This window comes from Erpetoichthys calabaricus, chromosome 3, assembly GCF_900747795.2.
Source record: "Erpetoichthys calabaricus chromosome 3, fErpCal1.3, whole genome shotgun sequence".
Taxonomy (NCBI): Eukaryota; Metazoa; Chordata; class Cladistia; order Polypteriformes; family Polypteridae; genus Erpetoichthys; species Erpetoichthys calabaricus.
This window is the reverse complement of record NC_041396.2, coordinates 19,267,482-19,293,157: the sequence shown is the minus strand read 5'-3', so window position 1 is coordinate 19,293,157 and position 25,676 is coordinate 19,267,482. Positions and strand designations below refer to the sequence as shown.

General features: G+C 38.1%; 1 protein-coding gene across 3 annotated transcripts in view; it reads left to right on the top strand.

Moving 5' to 3' along the window:
- The window catches only part of kdm5ba (lysine (K)-specific demethylase 5Ba), a 96,777-nt gene that overhangs the window by 46,870 nt on the left and 24,231 nt on the right, over window positions 1-25,676 (top strand). For all 3 annotated transcript variants that reach the window (XM_051924398.1, XM_051924399.1, XM_028796415.2), the window contains exons 14-21: window positions 769-888; window positions 2,920-3,114; window positions 4,415-4,596; window positions 4,753-4,877; window positions 4,991-5,141; window positions 10,886-11,000; window positions 11,190-11,545; window positions 21,550-21,688. In XM_051924398.1, coding sequence (XP_051780358.1) covers window positions 769-888; window positions 2,920-3,114; window positions 4,415-4,596; window positions 4,753-4,877; window positions 4,991-5,141; window positions 10,886-11,000; window positions 11,190-11,545; window positions 21,550-21,688 — 1,383 coding nt within the window. The remainder of the gene's footprint in view (window positions 1-768; window positions 889-2,919; window positions 3,115-4,414; window positions 4,597-4,752; window positions 4,878-4,990; window positions 5,142-10,885; window positions 11,001-11,189; window positions 11,546-21,549; window positions 21,689-25,676) is intronic.

Here is a 25,676-nt window from a genome sequence, read left to right as displayed (position 1 = left end):
AAACACTTGATTTCAAATAAGTCAGCGACATTTCAAATAAATATTACAGTTAAATTTGTTTCCTACCTCATTAGTACTAGGGTGTTGTACCTTTTTTAACCATTATGAATGTAGTGAGAAGTCAAGCAAAATGACACGTTTTATTGGCTAACTAAAAAGATTACAATATGCAAGCTTTCGAGGCAACTCAGGCCCCTTCTTCAGGCAAGATTACAAGATGATTACAGCTTGCATATTGTAATCTTTTTAGTTAGCCAATAAAACGTGTCATTTTGCTCGACTTTTCCTTACCTCTTCCAATTGAGTCACTTCACTGATATACAAAGATGGCAGACCAGAAAACATTAAAAATATACAAATAAGTTTCTAGATTCTTTAATTCTTAAAAACTTTCAAACTTTGAAGCAATAATGCAATATGAAAAAATGTACATGTTAGTCTTTTACTAGACGTTTGTTTTGTTCAACTCCGTTGCATGATTATAATAGTGCAGATATGATTCAGATCAATTGACCCATTTACAAGTTACACTTACCATAGACTTCACACTTTCCACAGACTTCAGGGATATCTAACATGAATACATTTATTAACATTTGCAATTTTTGACCCCATTGTAGTTCTTTGCTCAGTGCTACATATGGAGAAAGTAAAAAGGAGTGTATAATAAAGGAAAGAACAAGGCAACATTTGGTAGCAGTTTATTTTAAAAGCATAAATATAAAGCTTGTGAGAATCATTTTTTTTTTTTCCCCCCCACCCCTGCAGATTTACCGGACAAATCAGTGTGCTGGGGAGTTTGTGATCACATTCCCTAGAGCATACCACAGTGGCTTCAATCAGGGCTTCAACTTTGCAGAGGCTGTCAATTTCTGCACCATGGACTGGGTGAGCTGTCAACAACTGGCCTGAGCTGAATCTGATGCCAGGGGTTTAGTAAATGAAACCACTCAATGTAGAAGTGGAGTGAAAGGCATCTCTATAAGCAACGGGCAGTTGATTTTAAACGGGAAAGGGTAAGATGGCTGAAGTAGACATACACGTGACTGCATGCTTAAAGCATTTATATGGTATTATTTATACACAACTTGTTTCGCAACATTCAGGTATTTAAAATGTGAGCAGTGCAGGTGCAATCATAATCACAATAACCAGCCTTTTGGAAACTACATAAGTTTGAGTTAATGATTGATGTCAACCAGCTGGCTGCACAATAAAAACAAAGCAAAATGAGGAAGCGGTCATTGCTGTAGTACTATCAATCAGAAACAAGAACTCCTGCCTTGCTTACAGTTTTCTGAGAAATTCTCTCTGAGTGAAGGAAGTTGTACCTGCACTCCTTCATTTTCACTTTTTTTTTTTTTTTAACCTTATTTCAGCATTAGTACAATATAAAGCATTCTACCTCACCTGAATGGATATTCAGGGTGCTCAATATGTTAATATGTTTATCTAATCTAATATATTAACATACACATGTTTCTGCTATAAGTAATCCATACATAAAGTCCATTAGAATGGTGGTATTCATGTTTTGTAAAAGTATTAAAGGTTTTGAGAAATCAGGGTAGGATAGTGTTGCAGTTATTAATATTGCTGTTTGATGTGGTATTTTCCAGGTACCCCATTTCCTCCCACAACATAAATAAGATCATGCTAGTTCATATGGTCACACTAGATTGGCCTGTTATGGGTGAGAGTGCCCTACACATTTAGCTTCTGTCCAGAGCTGGTTCCTGACTTGCACTCAGATATTGTATAATGGGCTCCAGCTCTCCTTTAACAGATAATGGAAAAAATTAATTATATTTTAAATTGAATTGGATGCCTTGATTTTGGGCAAAACAGCATAAAGTATGAAATTGTACAACACTTAAATCTTGGTATTTTCTTTAAAAACATTGGTACAATTATGTCTTATTTCACCCTGTGATGGGCCTGTTTGCCTCATGTAGGAATTTTTCCTGCTTTGTTCCCGATGCTTGCTGGGATAGGCTCTAGGTGCCCGTGACTCTTCTGTGGATAGGTGGGTGTGGAAAACAGATGGATGTATGCTAAAACCGTGATAATGAATAGCATTTACCACTTTCTATTTATTTTAGATATTTACAAAGTGAAGTGGAGTATATATAGTTTGAGAGATTGGTCAACAATAATAAGTATCCATGGATTTTTTAGGAGAATATTAGTGAGCTGAAGCCAAAGCAGATCTCTGGTTTTGCAGCAAGGCAGTGATCTAAAGGCGCATGCAAGTCTACATGAGATTGTGAATAGTAAAAAAAAAATGTACAGTAGATGTTTGGAATAACAGAGTCAAAGTTTAGGCCTAAATATCATTTAAAGTGGTGTGGAAAAGTATTCAATCCCCTTGAAAGTCTCATCATTGTCTTCATGTCAAAAGATCTGTGCACATTAGTTATACTTTCAATAGTTTCTGACTTTGGAAATGTATTGTTACAGCATAAGAGTTCACATTAAAAATACCGAGTGGATAAATATGTGCACATACCTTTTGACGTGCAGAAAATTATGATGTTCAAGGGGATTGAATTCTTTTGCACACCACTGTACATGTTGCAATATTATTTAAAGCTCAAAATACTTTAGATGAGATGGAGACATGCCTGCTCTGCATCTACTGCTCTTTTGAGGGACCAATCTTAACTACAGGAAGTGATGGTAGCAGTTAACAGTGCTAAAGGTGATGTAATGAGTTATTTTGTAGAATGAAGTAATTGCTACTTCATATTCACAACACCTAACTGGAAAATGTACAAGAAAGCTGTAGTTGCCACATGTTGTCTTTGTACTTAAAGCAGCCATGCAAATGTTGTTCTGTCTTAGCAAGGCTCTGAAATATTGAAATTCAGGATATTGCTCTTCTGTGCTGATTAGTTTGGTTTTCTGTTCTTGTTTCAGATTCCACTGGGCCGCCAGTGTGTGGATCATTACCGTCTCCTTCATCGCTACTGCGTGTTTTCCCATGATGAGATGATCTGTAGGATGGCTTCAAAGGCAGATTCTCTAGATGTAGTTCTGGCGTCAACTATTCAGAAAGATATGGCAATCATGATTGCTGAGGAAAAGATGCTGCGGGATAAAGTTAGAAAAATGGCAAGTGTACATTAACTCTGCTTATTATTTTTTTAAATTGTATTTTTTTTTTTTTTTTTTAATAGAGGTGTCTCTCTTAAAAAAAAAAAAAAAAAAAGTTTGTGCCATTTTATTTATTGAAAATTTTTTCCTCGTCTTCCATGTGTGCCAATATTTGGCATTGCCATCTCAATGTTCACCAGTTTCTACAAGTTCTTAATGTGGTATGAGGGGTTTATTTTGCCAAACATAATAAAGTCTGCATAACTAAAATACTTTCACTCTTGACTCCTTCATGTAGAATATTATCCCCACAGGTTTTTTTGCTTGAACCATCCAGATTGTGTGTTTTTATTTATTTATTTATTTAGCAAACTTGAGCTGAAATAAATAGCTTGTTAGTCAGCAATTATTGTTAATCTCGTATTAGCACCATTTTGAAGTTTCAATACCCCCAGCTTTATTCTAGGAGATGATGCCTACAAGTTGCTGGATGCTGAGGATACTTTTGCGTTCTTATGACTCTAGCTATGGGTTGAGGGCATTACAGTACTTCAGAGTGATTGATCATAGGATTGTTTTGACATTGTATTTAGGTTAAATTTTCACATCAAGTAATGTTCACTCTGACCATCTATACTTCTTAAATCTTTAATATTTAAAACATCAGTAAATCTTAAAGGAGGTCAATACTTGTTCATATAAATCGATGAAATGCACCATTCTTGGGCACATTTGGAGCCTAGTGTAGGGTGATGTTTTAATGAATAAATCTGCTGTTAATAGCATTTCTCACCTAAGTGGCTTTTTGCTTTTGTGTGACTTTTATCTGTTTGGATTATCTAATTTTCTGGAGTCCTTTTTTAAATCAAGTCAAAATGAGTTAACTGCTCCTTGTTTTGTGTGTGATTGATCTTTCAACAAATGGTCTCCTTCATTTTACAAAAAAATATAAATTTTGAGTTCAGCATGCAGTAGCTAAAACAGTAAGCAAACATTTTGGTGAAAAGAGTAGTCAAAATAGTCAATAAATGAATTAAGAACAGAAACATCTTTAGGTTTTCGCACCTACAGTACAAAAACATGCGTGTTAAGAACATTTTAGTATAATACCCTTCTTTGAATATCCTAAGAGAGCTGCATGGATTATATCTGATAAATATAGAATTGTATCTAACAAGGCTTAAACAGATCTTTGGTGCTTGAATATAAGAATGAGGAATCTGCTCAAACAATGATTTATAGGTATTAAGCTGTTCCTTGGCTAATAGTCTGATAACAGTGTAAAAGAATAAGGAAGTATGCTTTTTTTCTGTCCCAGGGGGTTATTCATTCTGATACTGAGGAATTTGACTTGCTGCCAGATGATGAGCGCCAGTGTGCCAGGTGCCGAACCACCTGTTTCCTGTCAGCCCTGACGTGCCCCTGCAGTCCTGGAGTTTTGGTGTGTCTCTTTCATGCTGGAGACCTGTGTCCATGTTCTGTACGCAATTATACCCTCAAGTAGGTCGTCGTTTATCTGTTCCTTTTTATAGCTCAGTGTAGTCTCAAAGAATGAGTGCTGTATTTTGTCCCTTTTATTTTCTTCCCCTTTCTTACCCTTTTTTGAGTTGACTTGGTTGATAATTTTCTGTTCTTCCTTTCCCTAACACCTTTTAGGTATAGTTATACACTGGATGATCTTTACCCCATGATGAATGCTTTAAAACGACGGGCAGAATCATATGATGAGTGGGCTTCAAATGTAACTGAAATTCTGGAGGCTAAATTGGATCAAAAAAGAAGTAAGTTTGGTCCTAAAGCTTTGTCGTGCAGAAGTGAAAGTTTGATTTCGTTACTGAAAGTTCCACACTGTCATGTACTCCCTGGAATAATGTTTTTCTTATTTTTGTAACAGGTTTAGAGGAATTCCAGTCTCTTATAAAAGAATCTGAGCGAAGAAACTTTCCTGACAATGACCTGCTACGACATCTACACCTAGTGACACAGGATGCAGAGAAGTGTTCCACTGTCGCTCAGCAGCTGCTAAATGGAAAACGGCAAACCAGGTAATCACAACCTAACAGGAAAGAAGCACAGGGTGTAACCTCATTTTTATCCAGTTTGAACATGTGCCACAAAAGAGAAGCCAGGCATCTATTTAATGTTATATTACATTTACTTGTTTAGATGGCATGTTTATTGAAAGCAACCTTTAAATCAGAAGTGCAGAGTACAGTTTTCTTCTTAGTTCTTGGTGCAGTGGCATATGGTTATACAATGAATCATAGCTTCAAATCAAGCCAGCAAGTTTGTCCTGTGTAATTTGGAGCGTAACTCCTGGGCCACGTTGCATTTCTTATTTGAATATCATATTATTCTTGAATAGTGCGTGGTGATATATTTTATATTTGCTTATGTTGACCTGATTCATAAATCGCTTAGAATTAAAACATCTAATAACTGAATAAATGTAAATATATGTATGTATGTGTCCTTGCGTGTATTGGGAGAAAAAGAACACATTGAAATCTGTCTTATTTTTCACTTGAGGTTGGATTTCTCCGTTTATAGAAGTTTGTGATGACAACACATATACAATTTAGACCCTGATTAATAAAATCACAGAATTAAAGGAGGTTATTATTTTCCCCCTTGACTTGGGTAAAATAAATATATCAGATTGAGCGTTGTTATTCAAATGTAATTCAAATTCATTTTAAAAAGACTTATTTAAAAGCAAAAGCTGATATTCAATTGTTTGTTTTTACTTGCACTAATTATGGCATCCGGTTATTCCAGACGCTCTCTACCAAGCTGCAGTATTTTACAGATCTGTCTTTGCGCTTCCACGATCTTCCATATCTTCATATTACTGAATGGTTAGCTTGTTATCTTCATTAGTACAACTTACAGCCAGACCCCTTCACAACGTAGCCTTTTTTTTTATCTCTGTCTCACTGTTCTACAGCTTGATCTACAGAGTAGTTTTTCCAAAAGTTTTTCTAAATACTTCTTTGGTGTAAAAGTGTCATTTTGTATCTGATACTGTCCCATTCACTCTTAACACTATAATCCCTGAAGCCTGCACAAATATTCGTAATACCCGACCACCCTAAATTCCCTCGCACCTCCTCATCAGCACTTTTGTTTTGCAAATGTGTTAATCAGCACTGGCAGAAGGGACAAATGCCCATCAAAGCAGCTAAAGTCAGACATAAAATTCTTGGAGCTGAAGTCTCTTTATCTGGGTGTTAGGTTTCTTAAATTGTATAAGGTAAATAATAATTCATAAATTTCATGTGTATTCCATGTCTACAATGATCTGTCTAAATCTAGGATGGCAGAAAATACGAGGCAAGAAATGTTGAACACAACTAAAACGGAAGCTTTTTTTATGTTATAGTGATAATGACAAAATGTTGACGTGAAGTGTATAATGTTTGAAGACTGAAGTCCAAATATCAAATAAACAGTTTCTCAAAAGGTATAACAAAACCAAGTGTGCTTTTATTCAAGAATATAACATGAAGAAAAAAAAAATTCAATTTAAATTGTTGCTGCCAGTGTGTAAAAACCGAAGCCCAAATATCAACCGATATGAAATAGACCTGTCTGCTTGGCTGGTGCAGAGGTAAGAACTGCTGGCTCATAATCAAGTGGTTGCATGTTTGATCTTTGGTCCTCCTCGCAATGGAGAATGGAAACCAAAGTCACCAACCCATTTAGGACTGGATTCAACATCACACTGAAAATCAAACTCAAATATTGAAATTGCAGGGTGATCTAACTTGCGTGAATTTCAGCATGGAGTGTATGGGCCAGCATTAATGCTTTTGTCATGCAGGAACTGCCTACACACTCCGGCCACGCGAGTCCTGCACCAGGAGGATCCCAGGGTTCACTGCACCAGTTTTGGGTCTGACAGTGACTCAGAGGCATTATCATACCAGTCGGAGTACCATACCTTTAAACCAGGAAGTGTGTGTGATCCGCCAAGGTATACCTCCACTGACCCACTGCTAAACTGATCATGCTGGATGATGTTGCAGGCTGCATAACTTTCACCTAAGCATCTCCAGACTCTCATGTCTGCCACATGTGCTCAGTGTGAGCTCTCATTTGTGAAGAGAGTGGGGCACTAATGGCAGAGCTGCCAATTGTGGTATTCTCTGGTGAATGCCAGTCAAGTGATAAGACTGTGAGTACAGATCCCTGTTAAGGATGTTGGACCCTCATGCTACCCTCATAGAGTATTTTCTGACAGTGTGGTCAGAAACATGCACACCAGTAGCTAGCCGGAGGTCATGTTGTAGGGCTCTGGCAGTTATTCTCCTGTTCTCTCTTGCACAAAGGAGCAGATACCAGTTCTGCTGTTGGGTTGATGCCCTTCTACAGCCCTATCCAGCTCTCCTCTATTATTTAATAGCCTATGTCCTGGTATCTCTTCCATGAGACTACTTGAAACTGTATTGGGAGACACAGCAAACCTTCTTGCAATGGCATGTAAGCATGTATATCATCCAGGAGGAGCTGGACCAACTGAACCAACTGATAAGGAAAGAGCAATTGTCTGTGGCCCCCATTCCCTTTTTAGGGGTTGTCTTGCTGTTGCCTCTCCTGTTCATCTGTTGTCACATTCATTCGCACCAAAGGAAATGAAGTTGTTTCATAATTGCTTGTGCTTCCTTACTGGACAGATTGATATCCCTGAACCTTAATTGACTTGGTATTTTACTGTGATGATTAAGTATTCCCTTCATCTGGAGTGGTGTATATAAATTAAATATGCAGGTGTGCTCCTAAGTTTACATTTCCCTGGCAGAATTTGTTAGATGTATGCCAAATATAAGTGATCAGACAAAACCCATTTTTAATGAGATTTACAAACCATAGCAATAAAGGAAATAATAAGATGGTCCTGTTCAAAAGTTTGCATACCTTTAATATTGTATATTGGTCTTTTTTAACATCAATGGTGGCTTGCAGTCTTTTGTGATAGTTGTGAATGAGGCCGTGTTGGCAGAAAGCCTCCATGTCCTGTAAATTCTTTAGTTTTCTTGCATGAGCTGCATTTTTTAACATCTCCATAAAAAGTGGCTCATTGATGTTTAGGTCAGGAGACTAATATAACCTTCATTATTTTTCTGCTGTAGACCACTGAAGGGGCAACTCTGCTTTATATTCTGGTCATCGTCACATTGGAAAGTCCAAGTGCACCCTGTGCATAGCTTCTTAGCTGGTGAATGCAAATTTTCTTCCAATATTTTCTTATAACATGTTTCATTCACCTTGCCATCAATTTTGACTTAGATCCCGATGCCAGTGTAGCTCCTACACCCCTAAATAAGCAAAGATCCTCCACCATGTTGCTCTCTTCATAGGTCTTGTTGACTCCTCTCCAAATAATTTGTTTTGAAGCAGAAGTTTCGGATCTTCTCTTGGTGCTTGTTTTGTTTACTGTAAGTGGGCCGTTTTGTGGTGTTGGCTCAGCAATAGCTTTTTTTTCTGGAAACTCTCCTATGCAGCCCGTTTTTGTTCAAGTATTTCCTTATTATGCCTGCTGAAATAGCCACACAACTTTGTTTCAGAGGTGTGTGCATTTCAATTGAAGTTGCTTGTGGGGTTTTCATTGCATTTTGAGCAATTGTTATGGCACCTGTGGCCTGATATAGCAGAACCCCTAATTTTCCATTTGTTGATCAGAGTTTGAATACTAGTGATTGGCATTGTGAAATCTTTGGATGTCTCTTTATATCCTTTTCCTGATTTATTAAGCTGAACATTTTTTCTCACAGACTCCTTGACAGTTCTTTTGGTTTCCTCATGCTTCAATAACTAGTGTAGTCAGTGCAACCCTGGATGAAATACACAAGAGTTTCTCAAAAGCTAAGAAAGTCATTGACCGTTTATAAACAGGTGGTAATTATAATCAGAAAAGGCACAGGTGTGGTTACTAATCCTTCATAGTCATCTTCATAGTGTATATTATCAGGTCAAACATTTATGTGATTGCAGTTATTATGATTACTAAAGAACACACAATTCTGTGATGATAAATAGCTTCACCTGACTACTATTCCGAATAAAAGAATGGCTAACATTGTATAAATTCTGCCATGGGTACATAAATATTTATATGTTCATATATACCCAGAACTGTTTTGTATTTATTGCCCTTGCTGCTCAGTATTGGTTTTAATTCATCAGTTGTTCTTGTTTTTACTCATACAAATTTGTTTTATTTTCATGTTATATATAGTTTTCACACTCACAACCACATATGATTGTATCAACCTGTGTAAAAAAAAATCATAAAATTACAAACTTGAAAACTACAGAGTTCATTTTAAAGTAGGAGTGACAAACTTTAGCCTGAAGCTAAAATTTGAACACACAAAGATCACTAGGGATATGTCTTTTTTTCCTTCAATAATGTAAGATCTCGTAGTCCATCTGGCTATTTGGATTCTCCCAGAGTTTTCTAACAAGTTGCATGTAGAAATCACCTGGCTGGTGTTTAATGACAGTATTCCTTTGTATTTTCTTTGTTTACAAACCTCTCTGTTTTCCATAATCACTTCAATCATTTTATTTCACTTTTGCAAGAGGCTTTGCCAACCAATTGTTATGACGACTAAATTCCCAAATGGAATGCCACTTCTATGGAGTTTTCTTGTTCCCTGTAACCTGGAAAGAGAGGGGTGAATTTTTCAATGTTAAGATTAATAATATACCATATTTTTTGATTAATATATGAATAGTATAATTTTTCTTTGTAAACTGTGTGGCAAAAGGCCCTATATAGGTGTCAACCCAACACAGACTGACAATGGAGACAAAAGATTTATTTTCTTCACCTGTGGGGCACGTCTTCCCCGTGTCCCACAGGCACAACACAGTCCCCAAAACACCAAAGATAAAGAAAAACCACACCACAAAACACTCTTTTTTTCTCCTCCACTCCTCCAAGGCAGCTTTGTCGTCCTCCTCTCGACTCAGGCAGCCCTGAGTAGTGGCTGCAGGCTCCCTTTATAGCCCACCCGGAAGTGCTTCAGGTGGTAATTAACCTAAACTAGACTGCACTTCCGGGTGTGACTGCATTGCCGCCCACACGGGCTCAGGAAGCCTTGCAGCTCTCCCTGGCGCTGGCCACGGAGCCCAACCAGGATGAGCTCCGGTGTTCCATAAAACAGGCCCCGATGCAGCCCAGGGGGGCTGCCACCAAGTGTTCCGGGTGACGTTGTGTGCATCACATGGCTGCTCCCCTGGATCCAGTGTTGAAGGGGCGTCCTGGCCGGGCATGGGTCCCGGCCGTCTGCCACAACTGTTATGTAGGTGCTTTCAGAATGAAAGTGAAGTATTTATTCAGTCGTTTCTATATGCAGCTAATTAATAATGCCAAACTATTCTGGCACACAATACGCTCCAACAACCACCAGCTACCTGCCATCATCATCTGCATCTGTTTGCACATCTGAATTGTACACAGATCAGAAATAAGTACAGCTTGTGTTAAACAGAATTTTTCTACCATGTTCACTTTGCCTAATCATACATTGAAAGTGAATTTTAACGTATAATTGAAGAAGTAATCTGACAACTTTTCCCAAAGCAGCTTTCAAAGCACAGGTGTCTAGTGTACTTTCTTTACATATAGTAACTGGAACCGGGTCTTAAAGTGTTGCCTGTAGTAGAAATTGATCTTGCAACCATGTAATTTACGTGTTTTAGTTACACTAATATGTGTTTCAACACTACTGTGCAAAAGGCCTTGGTGTAAAGATGTGCTTCAGCCATGGCTTTCTTTCAGGTACCGTGCTGGTGGAGGAAAATCCCCAAATCAGCTTACAGTGGAAGAACTCCGTGCCTTCATTAAGCAGCTCTATACTCTGCCCTGCAGCATTAGTCAAGCATCTTTGTTAAAGGTAAAATTTTTAAGATTTTTTCTTTACTATATGTGTCTTGTATTGTTAAAAGTGAAAATGATTCTGCATTTATCTATTGTATTAGTATTGCATCAGTGACTCAATGGGCTTTTATTGCCAGTGTCCACTTTTGTAAACTTAATTTAGGTGATCTCTGTATTTACTTTGTGTCCATGGGAACTTTTACAGGACCTGTTAAGCCGTATTGAAGATTTCCAGCAGCGCAGTAAAAAAATACTGTTGGAGGAAGTACCCTGTGTGTCAGAAGTCCAGGAACTGTTGGAAGTGAGTGTGGACTTTGATGTTGACCTGCCTCAGCTACCTGTGTTGCGAGAGAGGCTTGAGCAGGGTCGATGGCTAGAGGAGGTGCATCAGGCCTCTGCTGAGCCTTCTGTCCTGACTCTTGATGACATGAGACGACTTATAGACCTTGGAGTAGGCTTGAGTGCACACCCATCTGTTGAAAAGGCAATGGCCCGCCTTCAAGAGCTTTTGACCATCTCTGAACTTTGGGAAGACAAGGCTAAAAGCCTCCTGAAATCAAGGTAAGCAGCTTTAGCCTGAAGATGGATTTAGTTAACAAAAAAAAAATGTTCATAGTTACTCTTCCAGTTAATTTCCTTATCATTTGCCATTGCATCCCTTTCTAACCAAAATTTGTTCCATTACATTGTATGCTGCTTTTATCTTTCATGTGTGAACTGTCTTCAAATGCTTTCTCTCATTAACTTATTTAGACATACTCTTATCTACTATCAAGTTCTTCTTAAAGTATCTGTACAAAGTGTCCATACTGTATTCATTCTTTGTGGTATGCTGTGTTTTTGGTTTGGCACAACTTTGTCTTATTATTAGGATTGAAAGAGCTATTCTGTTTTCTGGCTGGCTTCTTACAATAGCTTCACTGTTAACATAGTTTTCGTATCTTTGGATGAGTTACTTTTTTATTTCTCTCTTTTTAAATAGTTTCTCTAATTGGATGCATCATTCTTTTGTTCACTTAAATATGCCAGCCATAGCTTTCTTGTATATGTGATGGTCAAGAACTCCCTGCTCTTATGTAAGGAATACTTTTGTTAATCATATATGTTGAATGCAAATGCTCATCACATTCTCCTGTTTTGTTTCTCCCCATATGCAAACACCATGTGAAAATCCTTACTCATGTATATTTTTTTCCCATTTTATTTTTGTGTTCAATGAAAGTCACAACTTTCTACACATCTTAGACCTCAACAGAAACAATTAAATATTGAAAAAGTTGTTAAATAAAAAAGTAAAGTCTTGATGGAGGAATCCTGTTGTTCTTGCGTCATTACTTGGTAGGAGCTCCTATTATGGTAATAATAACTTGGGTTCACTTTGGATAAATGTCTATAACAGTAGCTCCCAACTTGCAGTACCCAAATAATTACTGGGTGATACATGACAGATTACCTAAAAAAAAAAATTCAGGAGCAGCAAGCATGAAGATAAACAGCGTGATAACACAGCTGTGCAAGAGAAAGAAATAGAGAGAAGCTGTCATAGTTGCAGTTACTCATCAAGAAGCATTTCCAGAGGGTGACATTCAGTGTGGGATTGCAGGTAATTCTGCCTGTTATTTAAATACCCCACATGGTTTAACTCAAGCTGGTATCACATTACGCGACTTCAAGTCATTGGATATGGTAGGCTTGCCGACTGTAGTTGCTTATGTCATCGCCAGGCTGTGTCAGTTTTACACAACTGAAAATCTCTGGGTATGTCAAATTTAGTGACTGTTTGATGAGCTTCCAGTGCAGTCTTACAAATTTAAAATCTGAATTATTTTGATATTTACTTGTTCCAGTAGCAATGTCATAATGTTTTAATTTTTGCTTTGCACTCTCCCCCACCATAACCTATCATCTATGGGGGATTAGCGAAAGCTTTAGATTCGTCAAAAATATCTATATCTGGTTTTTGATGGATCTCGATGTTTTTAGGGTCCCCTGATACCGAAAACATTGATATGTAAATGATGGGTGTGTTTGTGTGTCACAGTTTCTTGAGGACGGTGTAGAGCTAAAATGGCCGGACGGAAAAATACCAAACTCGAAACTTAAACCTGTTATGAGATGACAATGTGCTGATTAGTTCTTGAGCCAATTCGTGCAAGAGAAAGAGGCACGTTTGAAGAACCCTCAAATACCATAATTCTGCAATTATCAGTTCTTCTCATCAATTGCTATAAATAATGACCTATTTTATGATCAGAAAGATCAGCATCAGTGTGTTTAATAATTACTGAAATGTAGAATAGTTTGGGAACTTGGTTCCTGGAGCACAAAGCTTAGTTATGCTCACACCTGAATTTTTTTGTATTGCGTTTAAGAAGTATTTTCTGTTCATTCAAAAAAAAATTTTAATAAATAAAATTAGCATTTGTACATGGCAAGATACATTGGGTAGTCCAGGATAATATTATTTATAAACCCTGTGCTGAAATCCCCCAAAGACAATAAAATGCCCCTCATTTGTTGTTGACCCGTCAGTTGGGTGTAATGTCGTTTTTCTAACCTGCTTAATCCAGATCAGGGTCAAAGGGAGTGGTGGAGCCTAACCCAGCTTGCATATTGTTCAAGGTAGGAACAAACCCTGGACAGTGTGCCAGTCCATCAATGGACACACAAACAAAGGCCAATTTAGTGTTTTAGTGTTCACAATTCATTTAACCTGCATGTGTTTGGACAGTTAGAGGAAACTGGAGCACCAAGAGGAAACCCACGCAGACTCAAGGACAACATGCAAACTCTAAACAGAGAGGACTCAGGAAGTGAACCCTGGTCTCCTTACTGCAAAGCCACACTGGTACCACTTTGCAACTAAGCTGCCAATGTTGTTCATAAATTAAAAATTAAGAGGCACACACACATGCACACACAAAAATACCTTGTTTTTAGGTGGATACAGAAATGTCTTTAGTTTTATCTAATAAGAGTTACATACTTAATAAATTAAGGCTGAAAAGTTTTTTGTTTTTGACACTTTCAGATATTTAAATTCCTGCACGTGGTACACACTAAGATGGGCCCAGTGACCAATTCTGTAAGACTGCATTCTGGTAACCTTGGGTGTTTCATAGTAGTTGCTCAATAAGCCAAGTCTTGGATATGCAGTGTGCCCTACCAGATAAAAGTCACCTTACTGGCTTGCTATGTGCAGCTGAGCAGTTCTGAAATTTTACAAACCTAACACTTGTATTAAACCAGCCATTTGCAAGTTGTGGTGCAATATAATGAAAACATAACTCTTGTCTAGGAGTTTGAGACATTTTTGAACTTTTCTTTTGCTACTTCTACATTTTTGCAAATTTATTGTCTTGCAGAATTCATATCTTATTCTGAATTCAGACCTTATCCACAGACGTGTATCTTTGACAGACCACAGTGGGGTTTCACTGCGATCAAAGTCCACTTCTTATCAGCTGTCTTTACCTTGTTTTCACAAGCCTGTTTACCCACATGTCCTACAAACATTTATTGTTTGTTACATGGCAGCAGTACTGCTACTAGCCCCCTTTAGTCTAATTTTATTCAGCAGTGGCTTCCTTCTTGTTAATCCACCACAGGCAAGCTATGTTTGCCAACTAATTTCAAACTGTTGGAAATATTCAAAGTCTTAGTAATATCTGGATACAGAGTTGATAGACTTTTAAAACAAAAAAAAATTTCCATAAGAAAATAATCTCTGGCCTAACGGTATCATTTCTTAGCAATTTCGCTAACTTAACATTAACTTTGTTGAGATTGTATGATCAAGGAACTGCATTGGAGGCCTTGCACTGATTCCAAGACTCCTTCCTGCAATCTATCTTAAAATATTATTTCATAGTAGGTGTAGTGCTTGTTCAGACTTTGTTCAGAAATCACTTTATTCTTTTTACAGGAGTAAACTTTGGAAAAGAAATGTCTCTTTAAACATACTGTGCCCATATCAAATACATTTGTGGTGAGAAGCTTACATATACTCGCTTGACTGTAGACAGAGAAAATCCAAAATAATTTCAAATTTATGCATCAAATTCTTGTTTTTTTGAATAATTTCTCCTCTTGCTTCTCCTCCTCCCAGGTGAGCTTTGTACTGTTTACACCCAACTCTAACTCGTCTGGGCGAGGCAGAGTGAATCCTTTAATCTCATACCAGGTAATGCTTCCGGCACTAGGACATGGTCCATCTGAAGCACCTTCAGGTCCTTTGGAAGTCCAATAGAGTGGGTTGTCCATCCCTGTGGCACCTTCGAAATCCAACAGGGCTACGTACCTGTGCTACAGTTTTCAGCAGGCCCTGTGGGTATCCAAAATAAGATTTGAAGCCCAGGGACGTGGCCATCTGCCGTATCGGGAGAGTAAATATTCAGGTGCTGTTGCGTCCCTCAGTCCATCCATTGTTCTGTCCTCCTGGCAGGGTAGGAGTCCCTGTTCCATCTCAGACCGTATGCCAGCCCATGTATGCTATCCATCACAACTGAAAACAATTAAAAAAAAAAAAAATTTAATTGCTCCCAAGGGTAATTTAAGAAACTTAAACAAAAGCACTGCACACATAGTAGACAAACATTCGTGAAGAAACTATACACTATAAGTAAAGAAAGAAAAACGTATTGTAGACGGAACTACTGGTTAGGCTGCCACTCACATCGACACCTAAATAATGATTTTCAGTTAGCAGATGTGACATTCTTAAATCCGTACAACAGAATTTTTTGTTAATTGATATTAGGTAAGCTTCTTACTGCTCCCATTTGCAAGAATATCTTCCAAGAAACAACTGTAAGAATTGGTATGGAAATTTGCAGATTTACCATTATACAAGAATAGACATGAAGATAATAGGGCTACTGGATTTTGACAATATATGCATACTTTTCATGTTTTGTTTTATTGAGATAACAGTTCAGAGTCCTGAAGCATGTTCCAGGGAAGATTGTTTGAAAAGCCAAATCCCATAGATGGGTATTTGCAAAGACAAGCTTATGCCTGGCACACTGCGTTTTCCACTCCTGATGCAACTGGAATAAAACTACGGTATTCATGCATCCATATTTGAAACTACTTATTCCAACTCAATTTCAGAGAGCAGGAGCCTATGCCTTGAAGTTAAAAAGCAGAAATAAGCACTGCGTGGAGAGCACTTAGGTACACATTCACATTTACTTAATCAGTCCATTTTTAGAATTGCACATATTTGGGATGTATAATGAAAAATAAATTCATCAGAGAAAAACCCACCCATATCTGAAAAGCGTACAAACCTTGCACGAATAGCAACCATGCTGGGGTTCAGACACAGTGCTGTTTATTTTTGAAAAGAAGATTTTGCTTGTGTGTGTGTGTCATTGAGTTGCATCAGCTTGGTGTGCCACCTGCATCTCTCCTTTCTCAGATGATGTAAATGGAAGTAAAATATTTTTGGTGAGCTTTTTGTTCAATCCAGTAGTGTATTATCCTAGCACCTTTTAATTAAGATGTCTAGTTTGTATAGGCTGCGATTTTAAACAGCTCAAGAAACGTTACTAAAAAGTACAAAGAAAATTACTGATCTTTAAAAAGAAAGACAGAAGATTATTGCCTTAAAAACATCCCTGTGCCTAAATCCCATTTCAGTTGTGTTTACTTTAAACTGCACAGTTAGGTCAACTGTAGTTCGCATACTACAAGTCTTGAGTAACCAATTTGGCTCCGAACACATGAACTATACCTGTAGTGACAGAAACTCATTGGCCAATTGCTTCCTGATCAAACGGCTAATAATAAGCAGCAGAGGTGACTATTCATCATGGAATTCATCTTTGGGGATGGCAACATAGTCTTGATAGCTTGATCAGACTTTAGTCCAAACACAGCCAGTGGTGGTTAGATGAGGAGTGAAGAGCACAGTAGGTGGAGTTTCATATTTTAAGGTGTCATCCCAGCAATCCTGGAAGGTGCCGTATCTTTGTAGATGGTAATAAAACTAAAGCCTGTGATGATCTGTCACTTAGTATGCCAGTCTTTTCCTTTACTCTTCTGCAGTCATTTTTGAAGTGGGAATAAACCACTTTGCAGCCACTGCTATTTGCATCCTCTCACATTGTCACATCTTGATTTATAGTGATAAGCATGTGTTCAACTGATAAAATGTTTTTTTTTTTTTTGTGGGTTTTGGTGTGTGCCCTGAGGGCACTGTTGCAATTCTGGCCAGGCAAGCCTGATACATAGCGCCCTAGTGGGTCATCTTAAGCAGAGAGGACATGCAAACCTAATTGTTGTCATCTTGGCCAGTATGATCTTCTGTGACATTTTTTTCCCTCATGTAAATTGGATCATGCCTTTTTTGTTGCAGTTTTGTTTTTGCCACACACACACTTTGTATATGAAGTGTTTATAAATATATACATTTACTGATAACATTATTTGTTTATGAATATATACATTTACTGATAAAATTATTTGGAACACCATATACCTGCTTTATCATGCAATTATCTAATTAGCCAATCATGTGGTAGCGGTGCAATGCATCAAATCATGCAGATACAAGTCAGGAGCTTCACTTTAATGTTCTCATTAAACACCAGAACTGGGAATGATGTCATCTTAGTGATTTTGGTGTTGGTATGATTGCTGGTGCTGAATGGGCTTAGACACCTTGTTGATGAGAAAGATCAGAGGAGAGTGGTCTGACTGGTTCAGGCTGACAGTAAGGCTACAGTAACTCTGGTAACCGCTCTGTATAACTGTGGTGAGCAGAAAAGCACCTCAGAATGCACAACACATTGAACCTTGAAGTGGATGGGCTACAACAGCAGAAGACTATGTTGTGTTCAATCCTGCCTGCCAAGAACAGAAGGCTGAGGCACAGATTCACCAAAGGTGGACATCTGGAGTTGGTATGATGAATCTCTGCTTATGTTTATGCACAGAGATGATGGGGTTAGAATTTGGTGGCAGCAGCATGAATCCATGTATCCAACCTGCCTTGTGTCAAAAATCCAGGCTGGTGATGGTGGTGTAATGGTGTGGGATGTTTCCTTGGCACATTTTGGGACTGTTACTACCAGTCAATCATTGCTTCAATGTCACAGCCTATTTGAGTATTGTTGCTAACCATGTGAATCCCTTCATAGCCGCAATTTACCCATCTTGTAATGGCTACTTCCAGAATGATATAAATGCATCGTGTCACATTCAAAAGTCATATGGTTTCATAAAAACATGAATGTGACAAGCATGACCATTCAGTCAATCCAGCTCCTTTGTTTAGCTAATAGGTGTCCCAATATCTCACTCACGTTCTTCTTAAAGGTGGTCAAGGTTTCTGCTTCAATTCCATGTCTCGGTCGTTTGTTCTAGATTCCCAGAATTCTTTGTGAAAAGAAGTGCTTCCTGGTTTCAGTCTTAAATGCACTGCCCCTTAATTTCCTCTGATGTTCTTGAGTATATGATTCACCATTTAGCTGAAAGAATTCTGCTAGAAAATTCTATTGGTCATGAACATGACACTGAGTTCAGTGTTCTTCAGTAGCTTTCCCTGTCAGCAGATCAGAATCCAGTAGAACACTTTGGAGATATTGTAGGACGGGAGATTCACAGCAATCATGTGCAGCTGACAAATCTGCAGAAATTGTGTGATGGATCTGAATCTCAATGGAATGTTTTCAACATCGCGTGGAATCCCTGTCACCGAGAACTTGGGCTGTTTTGAGCGCAAAAGGAGGCCCTACCCATTATAAGTGTAGTGTTCCTAATAATTTCCTAATTAAGTGTATATAATTTAGGTTTAGCAATGGACATTTCCCTCTGGGACATTGTCATATATACAGTATATAATATGTTTTTTGAGTCATTTCTGTTCCTATTACCTTATACCACTTTTTGTGTACCTTCCCTGTTCAATTTCTGACTGTTATACAAATCTGCTTTTTACTGAACATTTCTAAAAACTTTCAGCTGACACACCCAGATACTAGAGGTTAGGTTTACTTTTACACCAAAGCACATTGCTACACACATTAAACCTCCCCCTTTTGGGCACTGAATCAAGGACTTGCCTGAACGAAATTGGTAGGCCAAAATATTTGAAAGGGTTTATTTATACAGATGCATCAAAAATGTCTTGCAGTAAGCCATACCTCCCCACTTGCTCTTTCCAGATACTCTTTCTGAGCCTTCTAGTCAATGAAACATTGACCATTGTAGTTATTGACCTTAAATACATTAAATATCCTATGCAGAAAACAGGACTCTTAACCTTTAAACCATTTTGATATTTTGTACATCTGTCAGTTTACAGATGCACCTTTCAGATCATTTTAAACGAGAGATAATGATAGCATTCCTGCATGTTCCTGAATAAGCCATTTTGTTTGGACATGCCTGTCTGGTGGGTAGGTGAAGTAAAGTGAACATTAGTAAGGAGAACAAAGACATAAAGGAAAATAAGTATATGGCCTAATTAAGGGCCAAGTCTGAAAAAAGGACAAGACACTTTATGTTCACATTTCCTCATTTTTCACACTGTGACCATAGTGCCACTATACTTGTCATGCTTGAAAATATAAATGAAACATTCCCTTTTTTATTTACTGACAATGAGAATCTCATACTGCTGGAGGGACAGACAAGGCAGGGGATTAATATACAGTAGAACGTGGTTTAGAAATGTGCAGCGGCAGCGCTTAGAATAAAAAGAAAGCCACTTCCTGAGAGATTATGTGGATAAAGTGATGCAAGCCTCTGAAAGCATTTTAAACATGTTTAGTCTGCAAGCACCCATTCTTTGTGCCCTTCTGTTTGCTGAGAATATATGTCTAAAGTGAGATGTGTTTGCTTCCAGTGAATGGTTACACTTCTGATTTTGATTATGCCAAGCTAGCATTGTGATTTCTAACTCCAACCCCTACTGCCTTTATCCTCTTGCTAAAGGCAGGTTTTTCTTCCGTAGATTTTGAACTCCATATATCAGAGAAGTGACTGTTAATATTTCTTATTAAAAATTTGTGGGGTTTTTTTTCCCCCCTTCATCTGCCTATTTTTTAAATTTTGATTTATTCAAAACTGTTTAATACTAGTAAAGGTAGGTGGATCCAGACTAGTCCTTGAAGATTCAGTACTTGGAATACAAAACCATTTGTCTATCATTTGTGCTATTTTGTGTTTATTGCTCTTTGATGTGCCTATTTTAATAATCAGAAGATCTGAATTGGCTTCTTCTAAAGGAGTGTGGTTATGCTCTATGATGTACTGGCATCCTGATTAGGGTTAGCTTTCTTTTCGCACCTGTGACCCTGTCCTTGATGAGCCAGTTAGAACAGAGAGATTTCTTGGACTGCTACAGAACCGGCTTGCCTGAAAGACTTTGTTTGGTTTACTTTCCACTTTGATGTGCATTGGCAGAATAAGACATATGTTTTACCTTTTGACCGCTACCATTTTAGCCATGCATTTCTATCATTTGTGACATATGTCAAAAACTAATATCATACGAGTTTTGTTTTCTTTTAGGCAATTTGTATAGTCAATTAGGTGAATCCAACTGAAAATCCTCTGCGGTTTTATGTGCACAATATTTTAGGACATCATTGATTCAATTGCATGGTGGGAACACTGTTCAGACTCTCATTAATTTAAATTCTGAAAATCTTGTTGGTCAGTATTGTTGTTCTGCTTACAATAGCGGTATTATTTAATTACTTTGAACTTATATAGCCCCTTTAAACCACTTCATGCCCTCAGTGGCACTACTTGTGCATACTGATCTACCCTTCAAAACTTTCTTTTTTTTATTTATCATGTTTTGACGATGACGTACGAGTATGCAGAGGGAATGTTGGCAGTTTCAATTTACAGGTAATTTAAAAAGATACAGCGAAATCACTTTCATGGATTTCTGGTCATTTTTCTGTCTTTTTAATGTTCATTGGCATCGTTATAGAGGCAGTTGAAAGAAAGCCACACCTTGTTCATTCATTCTCTTGCTTGATGTCTCATGGTTACATCTCTCATTTCTTTATGTCCAGATGTAAGCAATCTTACCCCTGCCCTTATGTAAGTGTGTGCTGTAACTACAAACATGGTCAGTTTTTCTGCAAAATACACACAAGTATGTTTACCTGCGAATGTCCCTAAAGAAAATTGTTTTGCAAAATATATTTTTGTTGAGGACAAAATTAAGCTTGATGTAATGCATCACATCACAGTTATGTACTTAGCATTAAAATAGTAAAATTATTTAAGTGTGAAAGAGTCTGCTTACAATCTATTCATAAAACTAAAAGTTAATAAATGAACTGTTAGAGTGGTAAAAAAAATGTTGAATACTGTACAATATTTAAGCTCATTAAATTGGGTACTAATATGCTGCATTACAGGTTATTGCTGTCAAACATGGCTTGTTAAAGCCCATTGAGGCATCCCTTGTGTGATTTTTGTGCTATAGAAGAAATAAATTGTTGTTGCTGATCTTGGTGTGTTTTTTGCAATATGGTCATTGCTACATTTTTTGTGTACATTTACAAATGAAGTTCCCTCCCTTTTTTTTATCCTAGAACACATCACTCTGTTGAAACTCTGGCTGCAGCTGTTGAAGAGGTGGACAACATTCCTGCATTCTTACCTAACTGTTTGCTGCTGAAAGAATCTGTTCAGAAGGCCAAGCAGTGGCTCCAGGAGGTTGAGGCATTACAGGCGAGTTGCCATGTAGACCAGTTGGTCTCTCCTTGTCTTTAAATAAATGGACATCGAAGATAAAGCAGCTTTTCTGTCTGTAAATGAAAAAGTTCTCATTTGACACATTGCTGTTCTTCAAACCATTCTCTAAACCAAAGTACTTGATTTATATCCTGGGCATGGCTTGTCAAGATACTGAAGCATACTTGGATTGCAGCGGGTGATCTAATTTTTGCAGCTTCTCAGCAGGAGGCGCCATTGTCTGTTAGTCTGACAACTGATACCTAGCAGTTGTCCCTTTTTATACAAGTAAAATACTTATTGGGGGTAATGATTGTGCAGGTACACCTGCAAGACTTAATCTGGTTTAACTGTAGTGTTTGGTACATTAAATCCCATGTTGAATTTCACAAAAGAGCTTCATTCCCTTTGGATGCATGTTGTTGCCTTGAAAACCAAACCTACTGAATGGAAAATTTGTGAAGCTGATCAATTGGCAAATGTAACCTTTCTCAGTATGAACATAGAATCAAAACAATCATTTGATGGGTTGTGTGAAATTAGGAATTTGGTGTGCTTCAACTTTCTGTTGGATCTTAGGGATAGAACTATGAATGATAGCTTTGAATATCTTGTCTTCAGTCCCAAACTTTCAGGGGCTTTTACAAAGGGTTTAGAACCTAAGTGTGAACTTTTATAAATAATTTAACTCTGATCATTATTTCAGGACATCTTTCATGCTTTGAATCAACAGGCAGACTTTGCCTAGTGTACACCCTGGGGAGGATTTGCCGAGAGCAGAGGTCGCCTAACCCATTTCACCCTCGGTTATTCTCTTTCTCGTACCCTTGTAGTCCTGTGTAACAGTTGCACAAATAGTACCCACAGCACTGTGACCACAATTGCAAAAGCAGAGGATCAACAGAGGATTTCAGCACTTTGATTTTCAACACATATAAAAGTAAAACAATGTAATATAAGAGTATACACCAGGTTTCGACAACTGTGCAAAACCAGCTGAATTTTAGATAATACTTGGGTGGCATCAATCTTTAAAACAATCAAGACTACACATCTTTGTAGCAAGTGTTTATTTACAAAATAAACAGTCCTTATACAGAATATGCTATATGTAGAGTTTACTCATTTTAAATTTATTTGAGGATGTTAGATTGAGAGTACTTTATTTGTCCAAAGGAGAAATTTTAGCTTTTTACAGAAGAAGAAATATAACAACCCTGCTCAAACAGTTACAAAAAAGAAGAAAAGTCTTTGATAAAGACTTTCTTCTACTGAAGTCTGTGAGGAATTCCTCCACTTTTTCCGTAACAAAAATTAAGATCTAAATAATTCAACTAACATAAATACGTCATCTGTTTATCTCTCTTCCTGTTTACCCACTCCATCCAGCTCCTTCTCCAAGTTCTCATCGGTCACATCTGCGTTTGTTGTTAACCTGCTTTGTAAGATGAGACCGACTACTTGTGTACTGGACCCCTTCCCCAGCACACTACTTAAATCCTGCCTTCATGCCATAATCCCGACTGTTACAGCAATGATAAACTCATCCCTTGACACTGGCTCTGTGCCAATCACTTTTAAAATCGCTTCTGTAACCCCAATGTTAAAGTCTGGTCTTGATGCTGACAATCTTAACAATTTTTGGCCTATTTCCCACTTACCTTTTCTGTCAAAAGCTCTTGAGCTTGTTGTAGCTTCCCAACTCACTAACTAACTTCTGATAATTTGATGGAACCCTTTCAGTCTGGTTTCAGGGCACAGCTCAGCTGTGAAAACTGCTCTTCTACGGGTAACCAATGATTTGCTTATGGCAGCAGACTCTGGACAAACAAGCATATTAGACCTCAGTGCAGCATTTGGCACTCGGGTCAGACATGACATTCTACTGTCCAGAATGAAGAACATGCTGGGTATCTCTGGCACTGCTCTCCAGTGGTTCAAGTCCTATCTGCAGGCAAGAGTTTGTTAGCCTTGGCAACAGCAGATCCAGCTCGGCGCCAGTCACGCAAGGAGCTCCTCAGGGCTCTGTCCTCGGCCCTCTTCTCTCCTGTATTTATATGCTTCCCCTTGGCCATATCATTCGTAGCTTTGGACTGGGTTATCCTTTTTATGCAGACGATACCCAACTTTATTTAAATATTAAAAGTGGAACTTCATCAGAGCTTTCTCGGCTCACAACCTGCCTCAGTGAAATTAAAACCTGGATGGAGCAGAAGTCTTTAAAATTAAATTGCAACAAAACTGACCTCCTGCAAATTGGGACTAAAGTGCAACTTAATAAAATGAGCTCTTTCCCACTCCATCTTGGTAGTGATCTCATCAGACCTGCCTCTACTGCAAAGAATCTTGGTGTCATTTTTGATTCCTCCCTTTCTTATTCCGCCCACATAAACCACATTAAAAAACTTTTTTACTTTCACCTCCATAACATATCCTGTGTTCGCTCCTTCCTCTCCTTTTCTAATGTTGAGAAACTTGGCCATGCTTTTATCACATCCCGCATTGATTATTGTAATTCCCTATTGGTAGGTGCCCCTTCTAATCTTATATCACAGCTCCAGCTTGTTCAAAATTCGGCTGCAAGAGTCCTTACTCGAACCAGCAGCAGCGAGCACATCACACCCATCCTGCTCCGCCTTCACTGACTTCCTGTGTCTTACAGAATCGAATATAAAATCCTACTAATAACCTACAAAGCCTTAAATGACCTTGCGCCAAACTACTTCAGTGACCTTCTCCATCACTTTGTGCCTGTCTGCCCACTAAGGTCCTCTGATTCTGACAATCTTGTTGTGCCCCACACTAATCTACACTCCATGGGTGACAGCAGGGCCTTCAGCTGTATAGCGCCCAGACTCTGGAATGACATGCCGAAATTAATCAGGTCAGCTGACTCCATGAACTCTTTTAAAAAAAACAACTCAAAACTCATCTGTTCAGGAAGGCTTTTAGCTCTACTTGACTTTATTACCCTTCTCTCAGTTTACCTCTATGTCAAGTAACCTATGGTGTGTGCTAGACCACCAATTATGTTGTTTGTTAGGCTTTTTCTCTGAATTCACTGTTTTAATCTTCATTTATTTATCTGGTTTGTACAATGCTATATACTGTATACCCTGCCATTCTATCTTAAACTCTGCGAAGTGCCTTGCGCATGGGAAAGGCGCTATATAAATAAAATGTATTATTATTATTGCAAAGATAAGAGAGTAGTTACAGTGAGTCATTATAAACACCTAGTTTCCATAGATATCAAAGAACCCCAGTAGCATGCTTTGGTTGAGTTCTTAATGACAGTGTTTCATTAGAGAATGTGCAGAATTGTTTATACTGTAACTAGGGGGCTCCGCCCCCTGCTCGCTTCGCTCGCCAACCCCTGGTGTTGGGAATGACAAAGCTCAGAACTTGTAAGGTCATTTAAGATGGTTATTGTTGTGATCAGAGTCAAGTTTGTCAGAGCTTAGAAAGAGTTGTGTCTTTCCAGGAAGTAATGGAATGACTTGGGTATTTATGTTTTCCACATTAATATTTTTTGGACATAATATAGTGCGTTGTGTTAAAAGGGGCATTTGGTCTAATGAGATTGCTGTTCCAAATCTCTCTGTAACTAAGTCGTCGCAGATAAAGGCTTGAGGAATTGTAATAATATGTGGCTGAAGTCCATCTGTATTGGTGAGTGTACCATCTCTCAGTTGTAATAAACAATTGTTATGATCTGGTTCTGGACATCGTATCTTTTTTACTAACTGTATCTTTTGAAAGCAATGCCAATTGTCTGCGTATTTTAAGGTGCACATGAACAATAGCTGAGTGCATGGCATCTGGAAGAATAGCTAAGCACTGTCTAAAATCTCCTCCTCATAAAAGTACCTTTCCTCCAAATCGAATATTATTATTCATAAACGTTTGTTCATGCCATTGAACATTCATCAATAAACATTTTTTCAAGACGGATGTCACGTGCAGTGCTACTGTTCATGTTCGT